Source organism: Magallana gigas, chromosome 3 (assembly GCF_963853765.1).
Source record: "Magallana gigas chromosome 3, xbMagGiga1.1, whole genome shotgun sequence".
Taxonomy (NCBI): Eukaryota; Metazoa; Mollusca; class Bivalvia; order Ostreida; family Ostreidae; genus Magallana; species Magallana gigas.
In genome coordinates this window covers 59,203,673-59,223,932 of record NC_088855.1, presented here as the reverse complement: position 1 = coordinate 59,223,932, position 20,260 = coordinate 59,203,673, and the positions used below count along the sequence as shown (strand labels likewise).

Here is a 20,260-nt window from a genome sequence, read left to right as displayed (position 1 = left end):
TTTTCAAACCAACAATGTCTCAAACTTAACACACTTCTTAGTTTTACAGTACCTGCAGTTCATTTAATTTTCTCACAGAAGGTATCATTAACATATTAAAACTACATATCATTTCATTAAAATGTGGTGATCACTTAATAGAGGAACAAAACTACTTGTTTCCTGATAAAACATTTAATAAAACTCTATGATGTGTAAATAATATTGATATTTACATATATTCAGTTATGCACATTCTCAAATGAGAATAATTAAAATGTCTGCTCTACAGTTGCACAAAATGAGATTTCTGGACAATAAAAGATCTACATGTTGTAAACGGAATATCACAATTGTCGGGGGTTTTGCTGAGAGTGGGCCTCTGATTTATCTCTGTGTGAGTGTTGGGCAGTGAGCTGGCCCGGTCAGCAAGGGTCATGTGACCTACATCCAGGCCGTTCTCCTTCCGAAATTCTGTAACAAACAAAGACGAATTAGATTGTGTACCCAGATGTTTATTTTTATGACCAAGCTTTTACAGAAGTATGTGTACTAGCAAAGGGGAACTTGTACATCATCAAATAGGTACACTATACATGTAGTATGTACTGTGCAACACGTGTTCCCGGACGTCGCAGTACAGGTAAACTTGCCTGAGTTTATTTTGTACATATTTAAATACACTGACATTTGAGTTTATACAGAGCATCTTAAAAACTATATTATCATATTTAGTTTAATAAAAAAAACAACCAAATCATTATTTTTTGTTAATATCATGCTTACTAAGTTACTACCAGGTATTAAATTTACACTAAACCTCATATATTACTTCTGATTAGGAACTTTTTATACATCATCAAATGCCTGATGCTAATAGAAGATGACACATTATAACAAGAGTCATAAACAGTTATACCTTTGGGGCAAAGCCGCGCACTTTCATCCTCTCCGTTTCATGCTGGAGGAAGTCCTCGTACTCGCGCTCCTCCTCTTGCTCGCGATCCTCCTCCTCCTTCATCCTCTGTCGCGCCGTCATCTGCTGCTCCTGACGCGCCGTCATCTAAATGGGGATAACCAACGATTTATTACAGAATGATAATGAAGAGCCATGTTACAGCAGGATAAAGAGAATCATCAGAACAAATGGCTGTGTCACTGTAATGTAGTGTACAGGAAAACAATCTACAGGGGGGATAACCAAGGATGGTATTACAAAAATAATCAAAATGATTTGAGAATATTTTATATTCTCTGGCCTTCCCACAAAATTATTAAAAAAATTACATATCAAAGGAATATCATTAAGATTTTGGAGTACAGAGAATTAGTTGTAGAAGTATCAACAAGAAGCCCACAATGACAACTGATGTTAAACAACCAGAATCACTGACGGAGTAAACATGACTCACCTGTCCCTTCAGATCAAGCTTGAGAGCCTCTTTCTGTTCCTCGGCCCTCTCTAGGTCACGCTGTGTCAACTGATTGGCTATCTCCATCTCCTCGATCAGCTGTTCTCGTTGCCGTAGCGACTCCTCTCGCTCTCTTTGTACTTCCTCTAGCTTCTCCTCAATCTGCTCTTGTCTGTCCTTGAATACCTGTAAATAGTACTGACCTTGTGAAGGGAGACTACAACATTTAATCCAATCGTCAAAAAAATTAGTTTAGATTTATTACACGTACTATTTTTCAGTAAACAACATAAAACTTATTCATAAGTGTCAAAAAAAACTTTCTGAAATACAAAGTATCATATAAACAAGTTATCTTGACAAAAAATATAATCAAATTATCAGATAAATTTAAATGCATCAGTCATACACAGACAAACAAACCTCTCTCATCAGTCTCTCGCGAGCTTTACTTTCCCGCGCCCACTCAGCATCTCTCTTCTCCCACATTCGAGCAGCCTCTTCCCTATAAGGATATTCACATTAACTTAGTATTACATCAATTTTAACAGATTAATTTCAGTGATGAACTGATATTCACATGAGACAGCCACCAGCCTGGCAGCTATAGGAGGGACTTACTGGTATAACATGTCTAGCTCAGCTTCTCTGGCCTTCTCCACTCGGAGCTGGTCTTCTATCACCTGTTAAGTAATTACATTCAATTTGTTTATATAGTCAGTCTGCTAGTATTAAAGTGGGATAAAAACAAATATGAAACTTACAATCACAAGAAGTATTCCCGGTGTAAATTTAGTACATGTACTAAAAAATACTTGTTACAAATAGTAAGACTTTTTTTGACATGCATGTAACAATGCATTTAAAATATGTCTGAATTCTGGAATGACCAATTCCATTTATAGAGTAGAATTTCAATGATACAACAAATCACCATCTTGTCTCTCACCTGCTTCATCCATTCAGCGTCAGCTTGAGCATTTTCTCGCCTCGTGGTCAGAATTTCCCGTTCCTCTTTCTCTCTCTCAATCAAAGCCTCCAACATTTTCTTGTCTTGTTCCTACATTGAAACACTCAATGCATCTTACATGGTTACAGTTATACTTCTCTAGTTCAATAATTTCTCTAACTACACGATATGTGAATACATCTATAACAGGACCTCTATCCATGTATTAATCTCACTAAAAACATTCATGTTGCCAACAATAGCTGGTCTATGTATTTTACACCAGCTTTAAGTGAGAATGTATTTTAGTAAGACTTTAATATTACCAGTTCCTCTTGGATTTGTCGGGATCTTCTCATCATTTGAGCCTTGTGTTGTCTCAGGAGCATTCGTCTGGAGGAAAAAAAAAATCATATGTACTCTTGAAACATCAACTATATTGCCTTAAGTAATGTCATGAAAGTTGTAATAGTGGTTGTGCATGTTCAATTCAAATGTTCATTTGAACAATTACAGTGAATGAAGGGTTTGAATAGTGATTCCTAAAGGAATAAATGAAATAAGCATGTAAACTGTTGAATGTAACGCCAATACTAAGAGAAAATGTTATTGCAGTCAACACTGCTTACCCCATTTCTCTCTGCCCACGAGCTGACTCCATCTTTTTACGCTCTTCTTCTAAATCTTCTAGTCTCCACTGCTCCTTTTGTAGGGCATCTTGTTCCTTCTTCAATCTCTCTGCCTGAAGTTCAACACTTTTATTACCCAATGTTTTATTATGTTTCTTTGAAAGTAACTCGGCAAATAGATTGCATTTAAAAAGAACAAGTTTTCCTTGAGAACCACCATATCAATTGCAAACATTAACAGACAGGATCAATTATAGTAAATTTCACTGGATGGAAAAAATAATCTTTGTTAAAACGAATCGTTTTACTGGTAATCAAAAGCCAAAATACGATGAATGGATAATATTGTTGATTAAACTCTTACTACAGATAAACAAAGAATGTTGTAGAGGTCTAACCTCTGCCTCCCAGTCTATAAAAGATATACACCGAGTGTTCTAAAGTTCTACATATCTATCTAACCTCTGCCTCCCTGTCTATAATAAGATATAAACCAAGTGTTTTTAAGTTAGATGTACACTGGGTGTTCTACGTTCTACATGTATCTACATATCTATCTTACCTCTGCCTCCCGATCTCTGAGTTCCAGCATCTGTTCCTTCAGAGTGTCCTTCCACCTCTTCTCATCTTCTAACTTCTCTTCTTCCTTCCGTCGTTCCTCTTCTAGAGCTGCAATTCTCTCCTCCTCCATTTCTCTCTCGAATCTTTCTTTCTCTTGCCTTTCCTGTTCCTCTTTCTACAAAAAATGGAACATCGATAAAAAGATTTTTTTTGTATATGCTTAGGCATCACCATTTATTCAGTTTTTAAAAATAATTTTCATCCTAAAATACTCTAGACTCGGAGCAATATAGTTTACAAGTATCAATCAGACTTCATACAAGTACACATAGATGATATCCATCCATTAATACTTTCTGCTGTATAATATATATATATATCTCATCAATTCATTATACCCAAACCCTACTCTCCCCTACAAACAAGAGTTATTCCCCCTGCCCTCCCAGACAGCCTTCTTACCTCGCGAACTTCCTCCACTTGTGAGCTCCATTTATCCACTACATGGTCTTTTAATTGTTCTGATTCAAGCTTAAAAAAACACAAGTCTGTAGTTTAAATATGTGTAAAACTCTCTACAGTCAAAGGAGAATGCTGATTGAAATGCTCTCTGGCAAAATTTTATCTGGAGAACTAGTCTTAGGAATTAACAATACCTTTCTGATATCTGGATTGTTTTGTCTCCAATATTCATACAGCTTTTCTGATGCTAACTGAAACACATAAAACAATGATCTAATCATCTATCCAAACATGTAGGTCTGAATGTTTGATTTATAACTATAGGGTTACGACAAAACTTTAATAACAATTCTTTAAAACCATTTTTGATACTGTGAATGTACTTGTCCTTATATAGAAAAGATTTTAGGTCAATAATGCATAATAATGTATACTAAATATGTTGCCCTACAGATTTTTAAGTATGGATCAGGACTAACTTACATGTTTTCGTTTTTCTTCACGAGCACTCTTTAGGGAGTCCACTCTGTCTCTCATGTCCTCTAGGCGGTCATAGTTATCCACTGAGTATCCCTTCAGTTCAGCCTATGTCAGAGAAATTAGCACAATGAAAAGAACTACATATCAACTAATGCACAGACTAAAATATATAATATCTGTTAGTGGACTCACCTCAAACCTGTACCTCTCCTGTCTCAACATGGCAGCAAGTCTCTCTCTGCGTAGAGCTAAATTTTTGGCCTTCTTCTCTGTGTCTTTGCCTTTTTCATAAGCATCCATACTATGAAATATAAGAATTTGCAACTGTTTAGTTTTGTTACAAAAAGAAGTACGGTACTTCAAACATGAGTAGTTCTCCAGTAAATAAACACAGAAGAAAGTCATGATTTTTTATATTTTAATTCTATAGCATTCATCTATTAATTTGTTGAGAATAACAACACAACAGCTTGCAACATATACAACTCAAAATCAATCTTATCATGTTAAGAAGATAGATCTTTGTATTATGCATAGCAGCTGGCATACATATGCCATAATGGTGCATGACAGTTCAATGATTACTTTAACATGTTATATGCCTAGGGGATATACTGTTATAAATTCTATTATATATATTATAATATAGAAGCAATACCTTGATCTAAGTGATCTCTCTGACTCCCATTCACTCTGTTTACAGGCCGCAATGTTGGATTTCTTAAAATAGTTGGCTGTGTTGCTCCACCTCTCTCGGAGATGGTCATCATGGTTTCTGGTTTTTACTATGGCCTGTTCATAGACATTCCTCCTAGTCGTCCAGTAATGTGGCATAGATGGCAAGGCCATTGTAAGTTTTGTCTTAATGCAACAATTAAAAACTGAAAGAAAAGAAAAGCTATTAAAATGCAGTCTGAATTTGATCTATGCATTTGCTAACAGTCTTTTACACACTGAAACACATCATCGTCTTAACTTTACTAAAAAGATGTCTACATATTAAGTTATTTACTAAAGCATTTACAAATTATGAGTTATTAATCAAGTGATTCAAATCATTGCATATCTTAATACAGAACATTATATAGATATTAAGGCCTATAATTTCAATATGAATAACATTGTAACATTTATACATCGACCTTTAACAGTGTCTAATTTATCAATTAAAACCAAAATTGGGACAAGTGGCAGATCGAAACAAGCACAGACCTGAACATTTTTAAATATTTTCTAAGATTTTAGGATCAGATCACGTATTTTATAAAATACTCACCATAAAAGCCTGTTTGATCACACTATATCGTTCACTGTCACTTAATATCACATGTTCTTTCTTGTTTTCAAATATTGTAGCGAATGTCAACAGGATGTTTGAGAAGCGTGCGCATGCGCAAGGTGTGTATAAAAATAAAATTAGTAAGTAGTCTACTTATTTCCGAACCTTTTTACTGAAACTTTCCCGAACTTGAGACCAATTTCAATTCTAAATTTCATATATTATTTGTCCACACATTGATATTGATAAGTTTGATAACAGTTCAGTATTGTACGAAAGCGTATTAGGGCCGCAGCAATATTTTTTTTATTAATTTGTTATAACAGATTAGTAATTTGTTATAACAAATTATTAATTTGATATAACAGATTATTGATTTGTTATAACAAATTATTAATTTGTTATAACAGATTAATAATTTGTTTAACAGATTAGTAATTTGTTATAACAGATTATCAATTTGTTATAACAAATAAGTAATTTGTTATAACAAATTATTGATTTGTTATATAGAGAATAATACATATACCCTTTTCCATATCACAGCTTGTATCAGCACGAGACTCCAATATCAGCCCAAGGGCCGAAGGCCTGAGGGTTGATATTGGTCGAGGGCTGATACAAGCTGTGATATGGAAAAGGGTATCTATTATTATATTTATTACATACTTAGTAATAAATTTAAAAAGAAAACCCATCAACTTGAACAAATTGATTATTCATATTATTTGAAAAAAAAAGTCTGGACATGTACATGTATTATATAAATAAAAATATGCGTTCTTCTTGTTTTAACAAACATGAAGCTATACAGAACGGAATTTCATCAGGTTGTAAAAGTTGACTGCTTTACATGTAAAACATTTGCTAGCATTTGAGGTTTTCAACTGCACTTAAAAATGTCGACTGTAATTGAAAATGTTTTATTATTCGTCTGTAAAAATGCAAAAATGCCGAAGCGAAAAAAGGCAGAGGAGTTCCGCAAGGGGTGTGATACTGATCCGTATCAGCCCTGGAGGGCTGATAACCTGTATATCAGTCCCGGAGGCCGATACGGATTGTGTGATGTCATCTGTATCACATGACTGTGCAAAAAACCTGTATTTATTACTAAGTATGTAATAAAACAAATTATCAAATTGTTATACCAAATTATCAATTTGTTATAACAGATTATCAATTATTATATTGAATATTATATTAGATATTAATCTGTTATAACAAATTACTAATCTGTTATAACAATTAAATTACTAATCTGTTATAACAAATTAATAAAAAATACTGCTGCGACCCTAATACGCTTCCGTATTATTGAGATATTGTTTACAGATATCACTATTCTCTTTTGAGAAGTGGACAGGCATAGCTAGCCTACTTCTCAAAAGAGAATAAGATATCATAGCACGTGCATGTTTTTTTTAGCTCACCTGAGGTGGGGGTTCAAAGTTTAACATTTGAATATATAGAGTAAATCTTTAAAAATCTTCTTCTCAGATACTATACAGCCAGGAAATTTGAAACTTGTGTGGAAGCATCCTCAGGTAGTGTAAATTAAAAGTTGTGAAGATCATAACCCCCGGCGGTAGGATGGGGCCACAATGGGGGGGGGGGGGGGGGGGGTCGAAGTTTTACATAAGAATATATAGAGTAAATCTTCTCAGAAACTAATCAGCAAGGAAAGCAGAAACTTGTGTGGAAGCATTCTCAGGTAGTGTAGATTCAAAGTTGTGAAAATCATGATCCCCAGGGGTAGGGTGGGGCCACAATAAGGGGTTAAAATTTAACAAAGGAATATATAGAGTAAATCTTTAAAAATCTTCTTCTCAGAAACTAATCAGCCCAATGATTTTTTTTATAATTGTTAAGACTTTGGCCCCAGGACAATTCTTTGGCCTCACAAGAAGGTTCAGAGTTTGATGTAGGTTTATATCCCATATATAAACTATTGTTAAGGATCTTTTTGAGAACTGCAGTTTTATTCCCCAAGTGAAATCATTAATATCACATAAGATACAATTTTTAAAGATTGTCTTGTTTTTTCTTAAGACATTAATTCAACTGGAATTGATCAGTATAGCATTAGCACTATGGTATATGAACTATATCCTATCTCCATTAGGAATGGTACAATAATATAGAATACTTATAAATCAAATGTTTACTGCCAGCCACATTTTACTGGTCTCAAAGTCAACAACAGCAGATATAGAGCACATAGGTGTCGGAACCGGGGGGGGCTAGGGGGGGCTTAGCTCCCCCCACTTTTTTTTGCAAAGTTAGACCTAACCATTAGAAACATAGCATGATAGAGGGTTCAGCCCCCCACTTTTTCTCTGAGGATTAGTCTAGCCCCCCCCACTTTCAATTTGCTTCCGACCCCAGTGGAGCATATACATGCACTGTATATAAATTCCCATAATGAATTTAAATAACCAATTACGTTTGGAGGATGCACCTGTGCAGATTATAAAATCTTCCTAAAAATTGTTACACTGACACTTGTGAACTCCGGAAATTTACAATCAAAGTTCTGCACTTGCAATTTTATACCTCTGCAATTTAATTGATACAATTTTTATAAAGTGACAGAATAATGGAATAAGTACCCGCTTAAAATAAGTAATTTAATCATGGGGCTGTCTTGTAAATTCAACCAAACCAATAAAAAAGAAGAAACTAGCTAATCTTATTGCACATTTTAATGCTATTTCATCACAGAACAAATGTAAATAAATTTGATGCTATTAAATAAAAAGAGTCAGCACTAAACACAAACATGTACCTCACAGATCAGTAATAACTTCACAAGGAGGACTGTCCTGTACATCAAGTACATGTAAGACAGACGACACTTCACACAACACAGTTTGTACACAATGATGTGGATTAACGATTACTGGATAAGATGTAAACATGTTAACATGATAAGCCTGATCACATCAGGTTCGGCTGTATAGGTCTTCACGTTCCTTGGGATAGCACTTTGCCGCAGGGCTAGAAAATAAATCAATAAATTCATGAAACAAAATTTTTATATGCCTTTTTTAAAGTCTAAATCTATATTCTTGGACAATTGTTTGTAGGACTTTGGTGGTTTTACTTTGATAAAGATACAAGTGGGTAATAAGTAATGATTTTACCTTGATGAAAATATGAGTGGGTAACATTTTCTGTAGAACTGGGTCGATGGGATCGGGGTAGCCAATCAGGGTAAAGTTGAGCTTTGGTAGGTTCACATGCCCCGCCACCAGAGGAAACAAGTTGTACTTCAGTTCATAGGGAACACCAGGCAAGACTCGGAAGTGGAACTGTAACCAAGACAACTGAAGACTGATAAAACTGTATGATTGAAACACATAACAAACAAAAGACTGACAACACTGTGTAATCGTAACACATTACTAACTGAAGACTGACAACACTGTGTGATTGTAACACATTACTGAGGACTGACAACACTGTGTGATTGTAACACATTACTAACGGAAGACTGACAACATTGTGTGATTGTAACACATTACTGAAGACTGACAACACTGTGTGATTGTAACACATTACTAACGGAAAACTGACAGCACTGTATGATTGTAACACATTACTAACTGAAGACTGCCAACACTGTCTGATTGTAACACATGACTTACTGAAGACTGACAACACTGTGTGATTGTAACACATTACTAGCTAAAGACTGACAACTCTGTGTGATTGTAACACATTAATAACTAAAGACCGGCAACACTGTCTGATTGTAACACATTACTAACTGAAGACTGACAACACTGTGTAATTTAACACATTACTAGCTAAAGACTGACAACTCTGTATGATTGTAACACATTAATAACTGAAGACTGACAAGACTTTGTGATTGTAACACATTACTGAGGACTGACAACAATGTTTGATTGTAACACATTACTAACTGAAGACTGGCAACTCTGTGTGATTGTAACACATTAATAACTAAAGACTGAAAGGAGAAATTCACCTCTCATCCTTAAACATATTTTATCTCATGTTCTTAAAGAAGAAAAACTTAAACATAGAATATTCAATTTAAAACAGAAAAATACCTTCATATAAATCACAGAATGATATTATTAAAAGTTTTATAAATTGTGAGGTAATAGACAATTATGTCTTTAGTATGTACTTATTCCTTAGGAATCAGTAATCTTACGTTTCAAAAACCACAAAAGAACTTACTTGTTTATTCCCAGAGAACATGAAGCAATCATTGGTGTCCATAGCAACCTCCAGTTCCTGTGGGTAAGGGGTGCGGTTCTGGAAGATGTAGGAAAGGGGTAGTAGGGACTTGACCCCGCCAAAGGCCGGCAGCCGCAGATCTACTGACAAGGGAATGAACTCTGTATCCACGGAGGGCAGCGGGAATATGGTGTCTACATAGGGAATGTCCTCATCTGTTTTACTGGGAATACCAGGATAAAAAATTACTGCACATGTTAATCACATTATGACTCACATGTATCATGTATAGATAATTATGTAATGTTGAATTAAAAATGCGAAAAAGCACTATGATTCAAGATTACCAGATAGCCATATAAGATCATTGACTCCTATCTACCAAGAGGTCACTCACCGTCTCCATGACACAGCATATGTTCCCAAGGAAACAGCTGTAGGGGCGGGGTTAATGGTCCTCAGACAGAAGCACTCAGAGGCGCACTCCGACTTGTTTAATGACACTGAAACAAAACGCAAGCTTTAACTACAAGCATGCTTTTAACAAAACACAGTAAGTAGAATAAATGAAGGGTAGATGCATTGAATAGACTGTCTTTATACACAGTGAATAACACTGTACAGCATTCTTTCAGTATGTGATATATTATAATCTAACTAAATGTAATGCAAGTTTCAATTCTATCAATAAGTAGTATAACAACATTGTAAGATTATTTAGTTAGACAGTAATACATGTATTCAATTTTAAAAGAGAAGAATAATTCCTTGTTTGAGCACACAGTTACCTCCCTGTAGCTGTGATGTCACGTCCTTGTCAACATGGCAGACATTCGTGGCCTGCAATATGAAAGTGACACTATCAAATACACAAATAAGTTTCATCAAAAGAATTATCATGATCTCTTTGAAATATGGGTGACATTTCATCTGCACCCCCCGAGTTTACAGCATACAGGCGACATTCATAGTTTGGATAACAGTAAACAGATAGCATGTCTTGTTTACAGGAACAGCAGCCAGGTCACATGTAAATTGTTTGGATTACAGTAACTCACCAGGCTGAGATAACTGACTGACATCTGAGGCAAGTTCAACAAAACGAGCACTCATGAGTGCTCGCCAATATTCCCTATATCTGCAGCACAAGTTTTGACAAGTGATCACGAGCGCTGGCTATGTTGAACTTGCCTCTGGATGGTCACATGTACAGTATTTTGTATGAATTAACTCACCAGGCGGAGTCGACTGGCTGACATCTGGATGGTCCAGGGAGACGTACAGTTTAGTTCCGGACTCAACAAGAATGGCTCGTGAATCTGTACCATATCCAGGGCCTCAAACTGTCAAAATGAACAACATCCAAGAACATGTTTATAGAATCTGATATAACAGACACAGATGTAATTCCTGTACGAGTGAAGGTTCATTGTGTTGATTATTTCATTTTTGTTTTCAAAATCTATGTTACAAAACATCAAATTTATTATGAACACAGTCAATAGCAGGAAGTTGGCAGTTTCTGCTCAGATACATGGTACCTGGACTCTAAGCCTGACCTTCATATCCAGGACCTTAAGATTTCCTTACCTTCATGGACAGGAGTTTGACTGAGACCTCAAAGGGGTTCACCGTGTTGAGAGAGAGTTCCTCCTCCTTCTGACAGGAGCAGGTCATGGTTCCCTGTCTACTGGGGATGGAAACCTCATACTCCACCTGTCATAACAAACAATATACCACAGTAACAAGTAGGTCACACACAGACACGTCTACACTGACTACATAGAGGAGGTCATGGTTCCCTGTCTACTGGGAATGGACACCTCATACTCAACCTGTCATAACAAACAATATACCACAGTAACAAGTAGGTCACACACAGACACATCTACAATGTCAACACAGAGGAGGTCATGGTTCCCTGTCTACTGGGGACGGACACCTCATACTCTTAGTCTTCCTAGCACAGAATCATACACACAATAACACCCCACAAAAGATCAACACTAACATTCAAAATGGTTGCCATAGAAATCTTGTATAGAAACCTTGGCTGCATTTTACAAAAGAATTGACTTCTTCTGACCTTGTTTGATTGACTGCTATGTACTACCGGTACATATAAATAACATGTACCTTAAAAAAGACGATCCTTGTCCCTGTGTGTAGATTCTTAATGTACAATTTTTTGGTACACTGAAAAAATAATTATAGTAATACATTAGTCGATTACTAGTTGGGAAATAAGTAATACCTGTGCAAACAATATGGAGATTTTTAAACACTTTTGAAATATTTAGATTTTTAAAATAATGTCTTTGAAACATGAGTATGGCCTTTAGAAGTTAGTCCAGTGATGAATTCTTTAATCTCTGACCTGTCCCCCCTTAGGAATGGTGCCCACATCAATGTCACTGATTCTGTTGACGGTTTTATCACCAAGGTTTGGTGTATCCAGACAAACTTGAACTGTAAGAAGCACTGACATGTTATAAAAGCTGCTACAAAACGAATATTACAGAGCTTTTTTCTTAAGCAGACTTTACACATACTGGTACATGTGGTGTAAATTCTAGAAAATTTTTGTTATGAATTTGACGTTTTATATCTGCTTGTATGATATTGCAGAACTTTAATTACATACTTAATTGGTCTGCCATATTTGTAGATGAATCCTCCTTCACACCAAAAGACAACCTATCAATGGAAGAACAGAGTACTAAATGAACAGTTTTTCTACGTATCTCCAGTAGTTAATTAATCAGACTGACATTTTTATGTAACCACCAGAAAATATGTGTGTATGTAATCTGGTACAGTACATAGAAAAAGACATAACACATTTTTGTACCTAACACCCTACATGTACATATTCTCTGTAGTACATTAAAACACCTGATTTATGATATACATTGTACCACCTTTATATGGTATACCTGATATTCTAGATTAACACACCTAACTCTCTGTACATACCTGACATTGCTGATGTCTACGTCCTCTTTATTGTTTACAGTCAACGACAGGAAGTAGAACTCATTCAACAGACAGGGCGGTTGATGACAAAGGTCAAGGTCAACCTTCGCTGTCCTTGGCAGGACCCTGCAATACACACATCATGTACAGGACACTACTATACAGAACTTGGTCGTGTACCTCAGCTTTCTCTGTTTTGAACTCAGCTTTAAACACAGGTACAGGTATGAATGATCACCAAATTAATTAATAATCAAAGACACAATGGTACTCTTTGCTGAAGTTAAGTTAGAAATTCTAATAAAAGAAACCAAAAATTGACGATCATTTAGACAACGAAAATCTACAAACAAGGCAAAATCAAATCTACATACAATACAGAAAGATTCTCTGATTTGTCAGAACTTACTTGGTTTTGGGTCGGACGCCAACACTGTTCCATTGTATCTCACCATGCTTTATCTGGGGTTTACCAATCACCTGTGGAGAGATAAAGGGGGTGAGTAGGGCGTCTCCACCCCCTCCCATCCACCTCAGCAGGGCACAACGGCCCGTCTCTGACCCCAGCTCCAACACCATAGAGGTTACCTACAAATATCACATCCATTGTCAGAGTGTATCATGAATGCAATTTATACTACAATCTAACTACATTTCTCCCCTGTAAGGGTAGCACACAAAATGCTTGATGGTATATGCTAGTCTTAAGAAAATCATGACATCCTGGGTTAAGTGCGTCATCACCTCAATTTGAGAATTGATGTCGTCCTTGACAGGTAGAAACGTGAATGTGTAGAGCTTGGTTTTCCCAGGGACAAGGTACAAGTCTTTGTCGGTGAAGTCACCGTCGGAGGCCGCCGAGATTCCGTGTCCGTCCGTCACCCGGCAGTAGTCATTGTAGATCGCGTTGTTTAACTGCACAGAGAGCTTAGAGAACCTGATGGGAAACTGGCAGTTCACCCTGGAATTGAAAAAATCAGAACATCAATATTTTGGAAAAGTTTTTATATGGTATACTTTTATTCCTGATAGCTATTTGGAAAAATTATCTGATGATGATATCATAAATGCTGTGTATAGACTAATGCTTTGAAATAATTTCAATTCAAGGGTCCAAATTTTGGGATTGTTAATTTTTTTCTTGATATACATGTTGTAAAGATTATGAAATAAAGAATAATGACAGTGTTCCACAATTTGCTGAGGATGTTAACAAAAATTGAATCATTATAAATCTAAATGTTTCCATAAAGTTGCATTTAAGTACCTGATAAAGACTAAAAAAGAGTTGTAAGTAAATATACCTGATGTAGACTTGAAGCTCCACTTCCTGGTCGGCTCCACATGTCTCTGATGAAAACATGGCTTTGTACTCCACTAAAAACAAGTGCCAGCATTAACAGTTAAAGAAATACATCCTCAGTTACAACACAACATATCCTTGACAGACATGTTTTTATTTAATTGATGGATTAATTTGTTTGGAGAACTATTTAGAAGTCCTACCGAAGGGAACAAAGTTTTGTACGTCCATGGTGAACACACAAGGAGACTCAAGGGATGTCTGCCACAGAAGTCGGGCGTTCTCTACACAGCTCGGCTCCAGTCCAGGCTCGGGCTCAGGCTGGTCGTTCTATCGGGACAGAGGAAATTCTGATTAAACATATGGACAATGTCATATAAAGAATTTAATTGACCCCAGGCTGCTGATCTTACACTCATTATCCTGGTCAGGTTCATCTGGATTCTTGTTTTTTCTTCATTGTTCAGTTTGACATCTAGTCAGAGGTCAAGGACATTCAATCCAAATAAATAATCCAATCAGTAATATACATGTACGTAATATTATCAAACCTTGTACAATTCCAAGCGGTCTCTACATGTATTGCAATATCTGAGGATGTTTTACTTTTATTTACTTCTACATGTGTTTGCTGACTGACAGAAGGATACAGGGACCGGCCAGCTCTAGGCAGGCAGACACGTACTCCTGGACCTTGGCCGTCAGATAGGCACACTTCAGGGAGATGTCTAGAATTGAGGTCAACAGTGGCCACCATCGCTCACCGCGGTAGTCCCAGGTCACTTTGTTTAACAACCTATAATAAAGACCAAGTGTGTCAGATAGAGTATATCACAGATGTATGGATTCTTGTGTTTAGACTGACTCTGTAACAAAAGCTTGCTTTGCATAAAGTATCTCAGTCTGTTTAACTGTCACTGGTTGTACAAGAATGCAATGGGGGGGGGGTCTTTCCTGTAAAATTTATGTAATTCATTTGTAAGGGTTGTTTGTCTTGACTTACATGAGCGCCTTGTTGTAGTCTTTCGCGTGGTAGTATTCCTCTCCCATCTGAACCACTGAAACCAGAAAACATAGAGTAAAAACTAACCACTGAAACCAGAAAACATAGTGTATAAACTAACCAGTGAAACCAGAAAACATAGTGAAAGAACTGACCACTGAAAGCAGAAAACATAGTGTATAAACTAACCAGTGAAACCAGAAAACATAGTGAAAGAACTGACCACTGAAACCAGAAAACATAGAGTAAGAACTAACCACTGAAACCACAGTATTGTAAAAATAACAAATGAAACCAGAAAACACAGTGTAAGAACTAACTATTGAAATCAGATAACAATAAGACAACAATTGATTACACATGTACAAGAAAATCCATTTCAACCTAAAGACTGATGTATGATGTTTACATGTACATCTTAAAATCAAAAAGTTACATGTTATATCATAGAGAATAAATCTTATTAATAAATGGTCTGTAATACATGTACTACTCACTCAGGAAGCGCTTCATGCGAGGGGATTTGTACTTCTTGAACTGAGCGACTGCACTGCTGAGTAAGGGAATGATCAGCCACTGAAATCAGACAGATATACATGAATGTACAGCCTTGTACTAGAAACGAAACATGTACAGAACTCTGGTCACGCCCGACTGCACACTCACCGAATGGTCGACGGTCACCTCTAGACTCTGTAGCGCCATTATACCTTCCTTCTCCCGCTGCACATCTGGAGGTTCAATGCCTACAGAGGACAATGGGAAAACACCCTGAATAAGTTGTTTACAGTCATTCATGTGGAATCATTTTTACGTTTTTTTGTGAGGGCTAATATAATATTGTGGTCTGGTAAGAAATAGATTCTTCACAAACAAATGTCAATACCAAGTTAATGATGATGTAAGATTGAGCATAAGTTGTTTCTACAAAATCCACAAACACCGAGCCACCATGGTTAACAAAAATATCACAGCAATACCCATTTATGAAAAAGATAAAAAAAACTTTGGTTGGTGAATTCTCCCTGATACTGGTGACCTTGATGTGTTCCTCTTATTGATATATGTATCGGACAAAACTACATAAAGTCTCAAGCCATTACATTTGTACCAAGTTTATAATCTTTTAGAAAATGTCATATTAGAACAACAATGCAATAACTCAATCAACTGGAACGGAGGTAGCAGATGTTGAAAGGTTAAGTCTCCATAATCAAAAGCAGAGGAGCCAATAATATTGTTGAGTTTCTTACTCTGGTGTCCCTGCCTCCACGGTCTCTGGCCGTAGAAGTCCAGGTGATTGAGGCTTTCCAAAGGGTCAGGCTGAAACACCTGTGTCAGAGGCTGAAATACAGGTCACCAACTTAATAAGTAATCCACAAAAAGGAACTTGTCATCAAGATGTTTTCCTTGCAAAATTCATGATACATTACCAGTAATATTATACTTTCATTAAATTTTGCTTTCTGAATATAAAGTCTTCAGAATTTAAGATGTATTTAAAGGTACCAACATTATAAGTATCTCAAATTATTACGTAATACCTGCGTCAGAGTGAGGTTTCCTTGTTAGAGTAAGTCTGATGCTGAACACATACCTTACAGAGGCCGCGACAGAGCTGTTTCCGGCTGATGGAGTGGTTGGCAGCCTGCTGATAATAGAACCCTGGGTGCTGGGTCTGAATGGCAGTCAATCCTAGCTTAATGGCCTCATCAAAAAGATCCCCAAACACCTGGAACCTGTCGCAAGCAAGGCTCATGTGTCAGAGCAAGATACTTCTAACAGATTGAGAAATGTAGAGATAGGGACAAGACAAACAAGCATCTAAATATTAACAGATAGTGATTTCTTAATCAAATCTTAATTGGATATCTTAACACTGGACAAATCTTTAACTTCTTATAACAACCAAAAGACAAACTACACATAGTGCAGGTGAATGAACTCACTGTTTAGACATCCATGCACTGTGTTCAAAAGCTAGCTCTGGACATCCGACTCGGGACTTGAAGAAATCGATGTGCTTCCTGAACTGGGCTATAGCATCCAATGGAGCGGTGTGTTGGAAAGACAGTCGGCAGATCTGTGTAGTCCAAAACAACAAACAAAAGTTAGCATCCCAGGGGTAAGCAATCCTCAAAGTAACCAGAAAAGTCATATAAAGGGCAAATTATTCCAGTACTGTGGAATCATTAGATTTCGTGGTGGCTCAATTTTCGTGGAAATCGTGGGTACCTCTCATCCACGAAATAACATCCTCCACGAATTGATAAATTAGGGTAATAAAGTCATATTTCCTTTTGTAGATACCTATATAAGAGTACACGAAATTACGTCCCCACGAACCTGTAAAATTCAAGTCATCCACGAAAATTGGCCCCACAAGAAATTTAATGATTCCACAGTATTTAGTTTACTGTAATTATGACATGATTTTAATGAGTTATTATTGCTTTAAAGTTTAGATTACCCTTAATCTATGTGCAGTGTGAAACATATTGCACAGGAGGGAAAGAAAGAGGAAAAGTGGTACCTTTTAACTGATGAGAGAGAGAGAGAGGAGAGAGAGAGAAAGAGAGAGAGAGAGAGAGAGAGAGAGAGAGAGAGAGAGAGAGAGAGAGAGAGAGAGAGAGAGAGATCATGTAATGTGTTGTCTGATTATGTACTTGCTCCAGAGAGACCCTCTGGGTTTATAATTTTGCTACATGTACCTTGTAACTGATGAAGCCCGCGATGGTCTTTATCTCCAGGAGGTTTGTGTCATGCATCCTCAGGTCCAGAAGATGTCCGTATGCCTGTTTGTAGTGTCTGAAAACAAGAAAAATTGGTATCTGCATCTGCTTAAAAACAGATGAACTTCAAAATCTACTGCAACTTCAACAGTGCAACTAACTGTTCCTTCCCAATGAACCTGAAGTTGGTTACAGAAGATAATAAACTATAATTTGTCATAAATAAGTCACTCAGACTTACTTCAAGGCTGTGTGGCTGTCCTGTTTTAACTCATTGAAGAACGCGATTTTGAACTGATGTCTGACAAACAGGAGCTGGTGCGTAGTCTTATTCAGGAAGTCTCGGTGAGATTTCACTTTTCGAGCTTCTGCGTGGTAATAGCTCTGGGCGAGCTCATAAAATGCATTCTCTAGCCTTCAACAAAAAATATACATAAAATTGGTTCATATAATCACAAGCATTGAAATAAACAGTTCATGTAACAATTCATTTTAGTGTGGACATAAAAAAATCATTTTTTTTCTTTTAACAATCATTGGAAAACAATTGAATGATATAAATTAATTTTGAAGAGGTTATTTTTAATTAGCATTTTTTTTTACTGAGCTACAAAATTAAGTATACTGTATTAAACCATTTAGAAAGCACTGCATGGATACTTTTTGTTCTATGCAGGATATAGTTGCTGATCTAATGGCCCATTACCTGATGGTGTAGCCTATCAGGTGGTCGGTGTGGGGTAACACATACAGCTGCTTGGCAGACAAATCACAGGCACTACACAGAGAGGCCGCTCGCTCCGCCGCCACCATATCCTCCCCAGGGGGCAGGGGAGCGTTCTTCTGAATCAGGACTACTGCTACCTTTGTTCCTCGTCCCTGTAAACTGTTCCTGTTGCAAACAACATTCTTTTGTTAAGTTTAAAAGATTATCTGATCAGTAAAGCTAAATTTTAAAAATACATTGAGCAAAAGAAAAAAAAAATTCAAGAATCATGAATGTAGAAGTATGTCATCCATATGATATAATATTTCCTGAATATTATGGAGAGAACTTGTATAGGCAGTGCTTGCTGTTCGAGTTTCTTTCATAATAAATAACAGGTAAATAAAATAATACCATGTACAGTAAAACTCGTTTCGTACGAACACGGATATTGCGAATTCACGGATATAGCGAAGTCATCTTGGATCCCCAGCTATGTAAATTTAATGAATTTCTTATACGGTTATAACGAATTACAGATATACCGAAGTAATTTCTTAGGTCCCAGTGACTTCGTTATAACCGAGTTTTGCTGTACCTGACTATTTCAACTCTTGTGGCACATTCCATCTGTTTTTCTTTCCACAGCGGTTCATCCCAGTCAAGGTCAAAGAAGACAACGACCACAGCCGGAACCATGGTCAGGTGCTTGTTCATCCAACCAGACTTCAGGATCCCCTTAGGAATGTACCACTCATAGGACTGTCTCTGAAACCACAAGCAAGTTCATTCTCTCGCCTTTGTACATGAAGCAAGTCATAAATTTAAATACTAGTACTCGAATGTACACTCTGGAAGTATTGAACTGACATCAGCTAGGTCACAAAACCATAATAACTCATAGACAACTAAAAAACAGCTTGGTCAGATATCAAACCTTGTTTGTTCTACATTTGGGATACTCGTGATCCCCAGCAAAGACCTTGAACTGCAGCGGAACTCTGTCAGATCTCCGGTTGTTATAGAAGGAGTCCCAGATGAGTTTGTGAATGGCATTGTATGTGACGTCCAGTCCAGTCAAACCCACCAGACCAGTGGGCCGCCGCTGTAGTTCCACGGGAAGCTCACTCGCCCATGACATGATGAATTGGTCTTTGAATCACAATACCTTCAAGAAAGATGCTGAGGCATTGAAGTTCAACTGTTATAGTTCATATCACTCAAAAAGAACCAATTAAGTGATTGACAGAGAGCAGTATGCATGAAATCTAGAAAAAAAGTATTTAATTTTTGAGATCGAAAACGTGAAATATATCATGAATGCACTCTGTAGTGATATTTTTTAATCTTCATAATATCATTCAAACGTAAACGCCCCCATCTTTGTTTCCATGTTAATAAATTCAATAATTTGAAAATTCCATTAGCCTTGAAATATTTGCATTACCATAAAGTTAAATTTTACAGAAAATATACCTTTTAATGCACAAAATTCAAGGTATTTAAATCTTTAATTTAATGCCATCGTCTTGTCATTTGTACCGGAAGTAAATTGGTTTAGAAAAATGTTATATCGG

At 36.6% G+C, this 20,260-nt stretch overlaps 2 protein-coding genes across 3 annotated transcripts; both read right to left on the bottom strand.

The window, feature by feature from the left end:
* Positions 1 to 152: 152 nt before the first annotated feature.
* Positions 153 to 5,892, bottom strand: LOC105333865 (trichoplein keratin filament-binding protein). Its single transcript, XM_011437070.4, has 15 exons — positions 5,749 to 5,892; positions 5,131 to 5,353; positions 4,665 to 4,773; positions 4,476 to 4,577; positions 4,187 to 4,243; positions 3,993 to 4,061; positions 3,532 to 3,705; positions 2,970 to 3,082; positions 2,667 to 2,733; positions 2,341 to 2,451; positions 2,013 to 2,074; positions 1,815 to 1,896; positions 1,392 to 1,577; positions 899 to 1,042; positions 153 to 453 (listed from the first exon to the last, which is right to left on the bottom strand). The coding sequence occupies exons 2-15, from the start codon at positions 5,319 to 5,321 to the stop codon at positions 424 to 426; spliced, it is 1,497 nt and encodes a 498-aa protein (XP_011435372.3). The 5' UTR covers positions 5,322 to 5,353; positions 5,749 to 5,892; the 3' UTR covers positions 153 to 423.
* Positions 5,893 to 8,438: 2,546 nt separating this feature from the next.
* LOC105333866 (trafficking protein particle complex subunit 11) lies at positions 8,439 to 20,251 on the bottom strand. 2 transcript variants are annotated; one of them, XM_011437071.4, is made up of 29 exons: positions 20,160 to 20,251; positions 19,621 to 19,851; positions 19,282 to 19,451; positions 18,684 to 18,869; positions 18,219 to 18,392; positions 17,957 to 18,053; positions 17,195 to 17,328; positions 16,843 to 16,984; positions 16,499 to 16,589; positions 15,912 to 15,991; positions 15,743 to 15,821; positions 15,246 to 15,300; positions 14,893 to 15,038; positions 14,656 to 14,717; positions 14,446 to 14,572; positions 14,244 to 14,316; positions 13,684 to 13,900; positions 13,349 to 13,527; positions 12,940 to 13,065; positions 12,608 to 12,660; positions 12,341 to 12,432; positions 12,100 to 12,159; positions 11,554 to 11,679; positions 11,199 to 11,306; positions 10,752 to 10,803; positions 10,361 to 10,466; positions 9,964 to 10,186; positions 8,895 to 9,062; positions 8,439 to 8,748 (listed from the first exon to the last, which is right to left on the bottom strand). In XM_011437071.4, exons 2-29 carry the CDS (start codon positions 19,822 to 19,824, stop codon positions 8,716 to 8,718), a joined length of 3,363 nt encoding a protein of 1,120 aa, XP_011435373.3. In that variant the 5' UTR covers positions 19,825 to 19,851; positions 20,160 to 20,251; the 3' UTR covers positions 8,439 to 8,715. The 2 variants fall into 2 exon arrangements, with proteins under 2 accessions (XP_011435373.3, XP_065936718.1); XM_066080646.1 differs by lacking the exons at positions 8,439 to 8,748; positions 8,895 to 9,062 and having other exon boundaries at positions 10,041 to 10,178.
* Positions 20,252 to 20,260: the final 9 nt, after the last annotated feature.

Excerpts from the sequence above, each read along its gene's own strand:
- LOC105333866 (XM_011437071.4), bottom strand. The coding sequence starts at position 19,824 with ATGTCATGGGCGAGTGAGCTTCCCGTGGAACTACAGCGGCGGCCCACT. Across the intron at positions 19,452-19,620 it reads CCAAATGTAGAACAAACAAG|AGACAGTCCTATGAGTGGTA; the intron begins GTTTGATATCTG and ends TTGTGGTTTCAG. Across the intron at positions 16,985-17,194 it reads AGTGCATGGATGTCTAAACA|GTTCCAGGTGTTTGGGGATC; the intron begins GTGAGTTCATTC and ends TGCTTGCGACAG.
- LOC105333865 (XM_011437070.4), bottom strand. The coding sequence starts at position 5,321 with ATGGCCTTGCCATCTATGCCACATTACTGGACGACTAGGAGGAATGTC. Across the intron at positions 4,774-5,130 it reads GAGAGATCACTTAGATCAAG|TATGGATGCTTATGAAAAAG; the intron begins GTATTGCTTCTA and ends TATATTTCATAG. Across the intron at positions 4,244-4,475 it reads GTGAAGAAAAACGAAAACAT|TTAGCATCAGAAAAGCTGTA; the intron begins GTAAGTTAGTCC and ends TATGTGTTTCAG.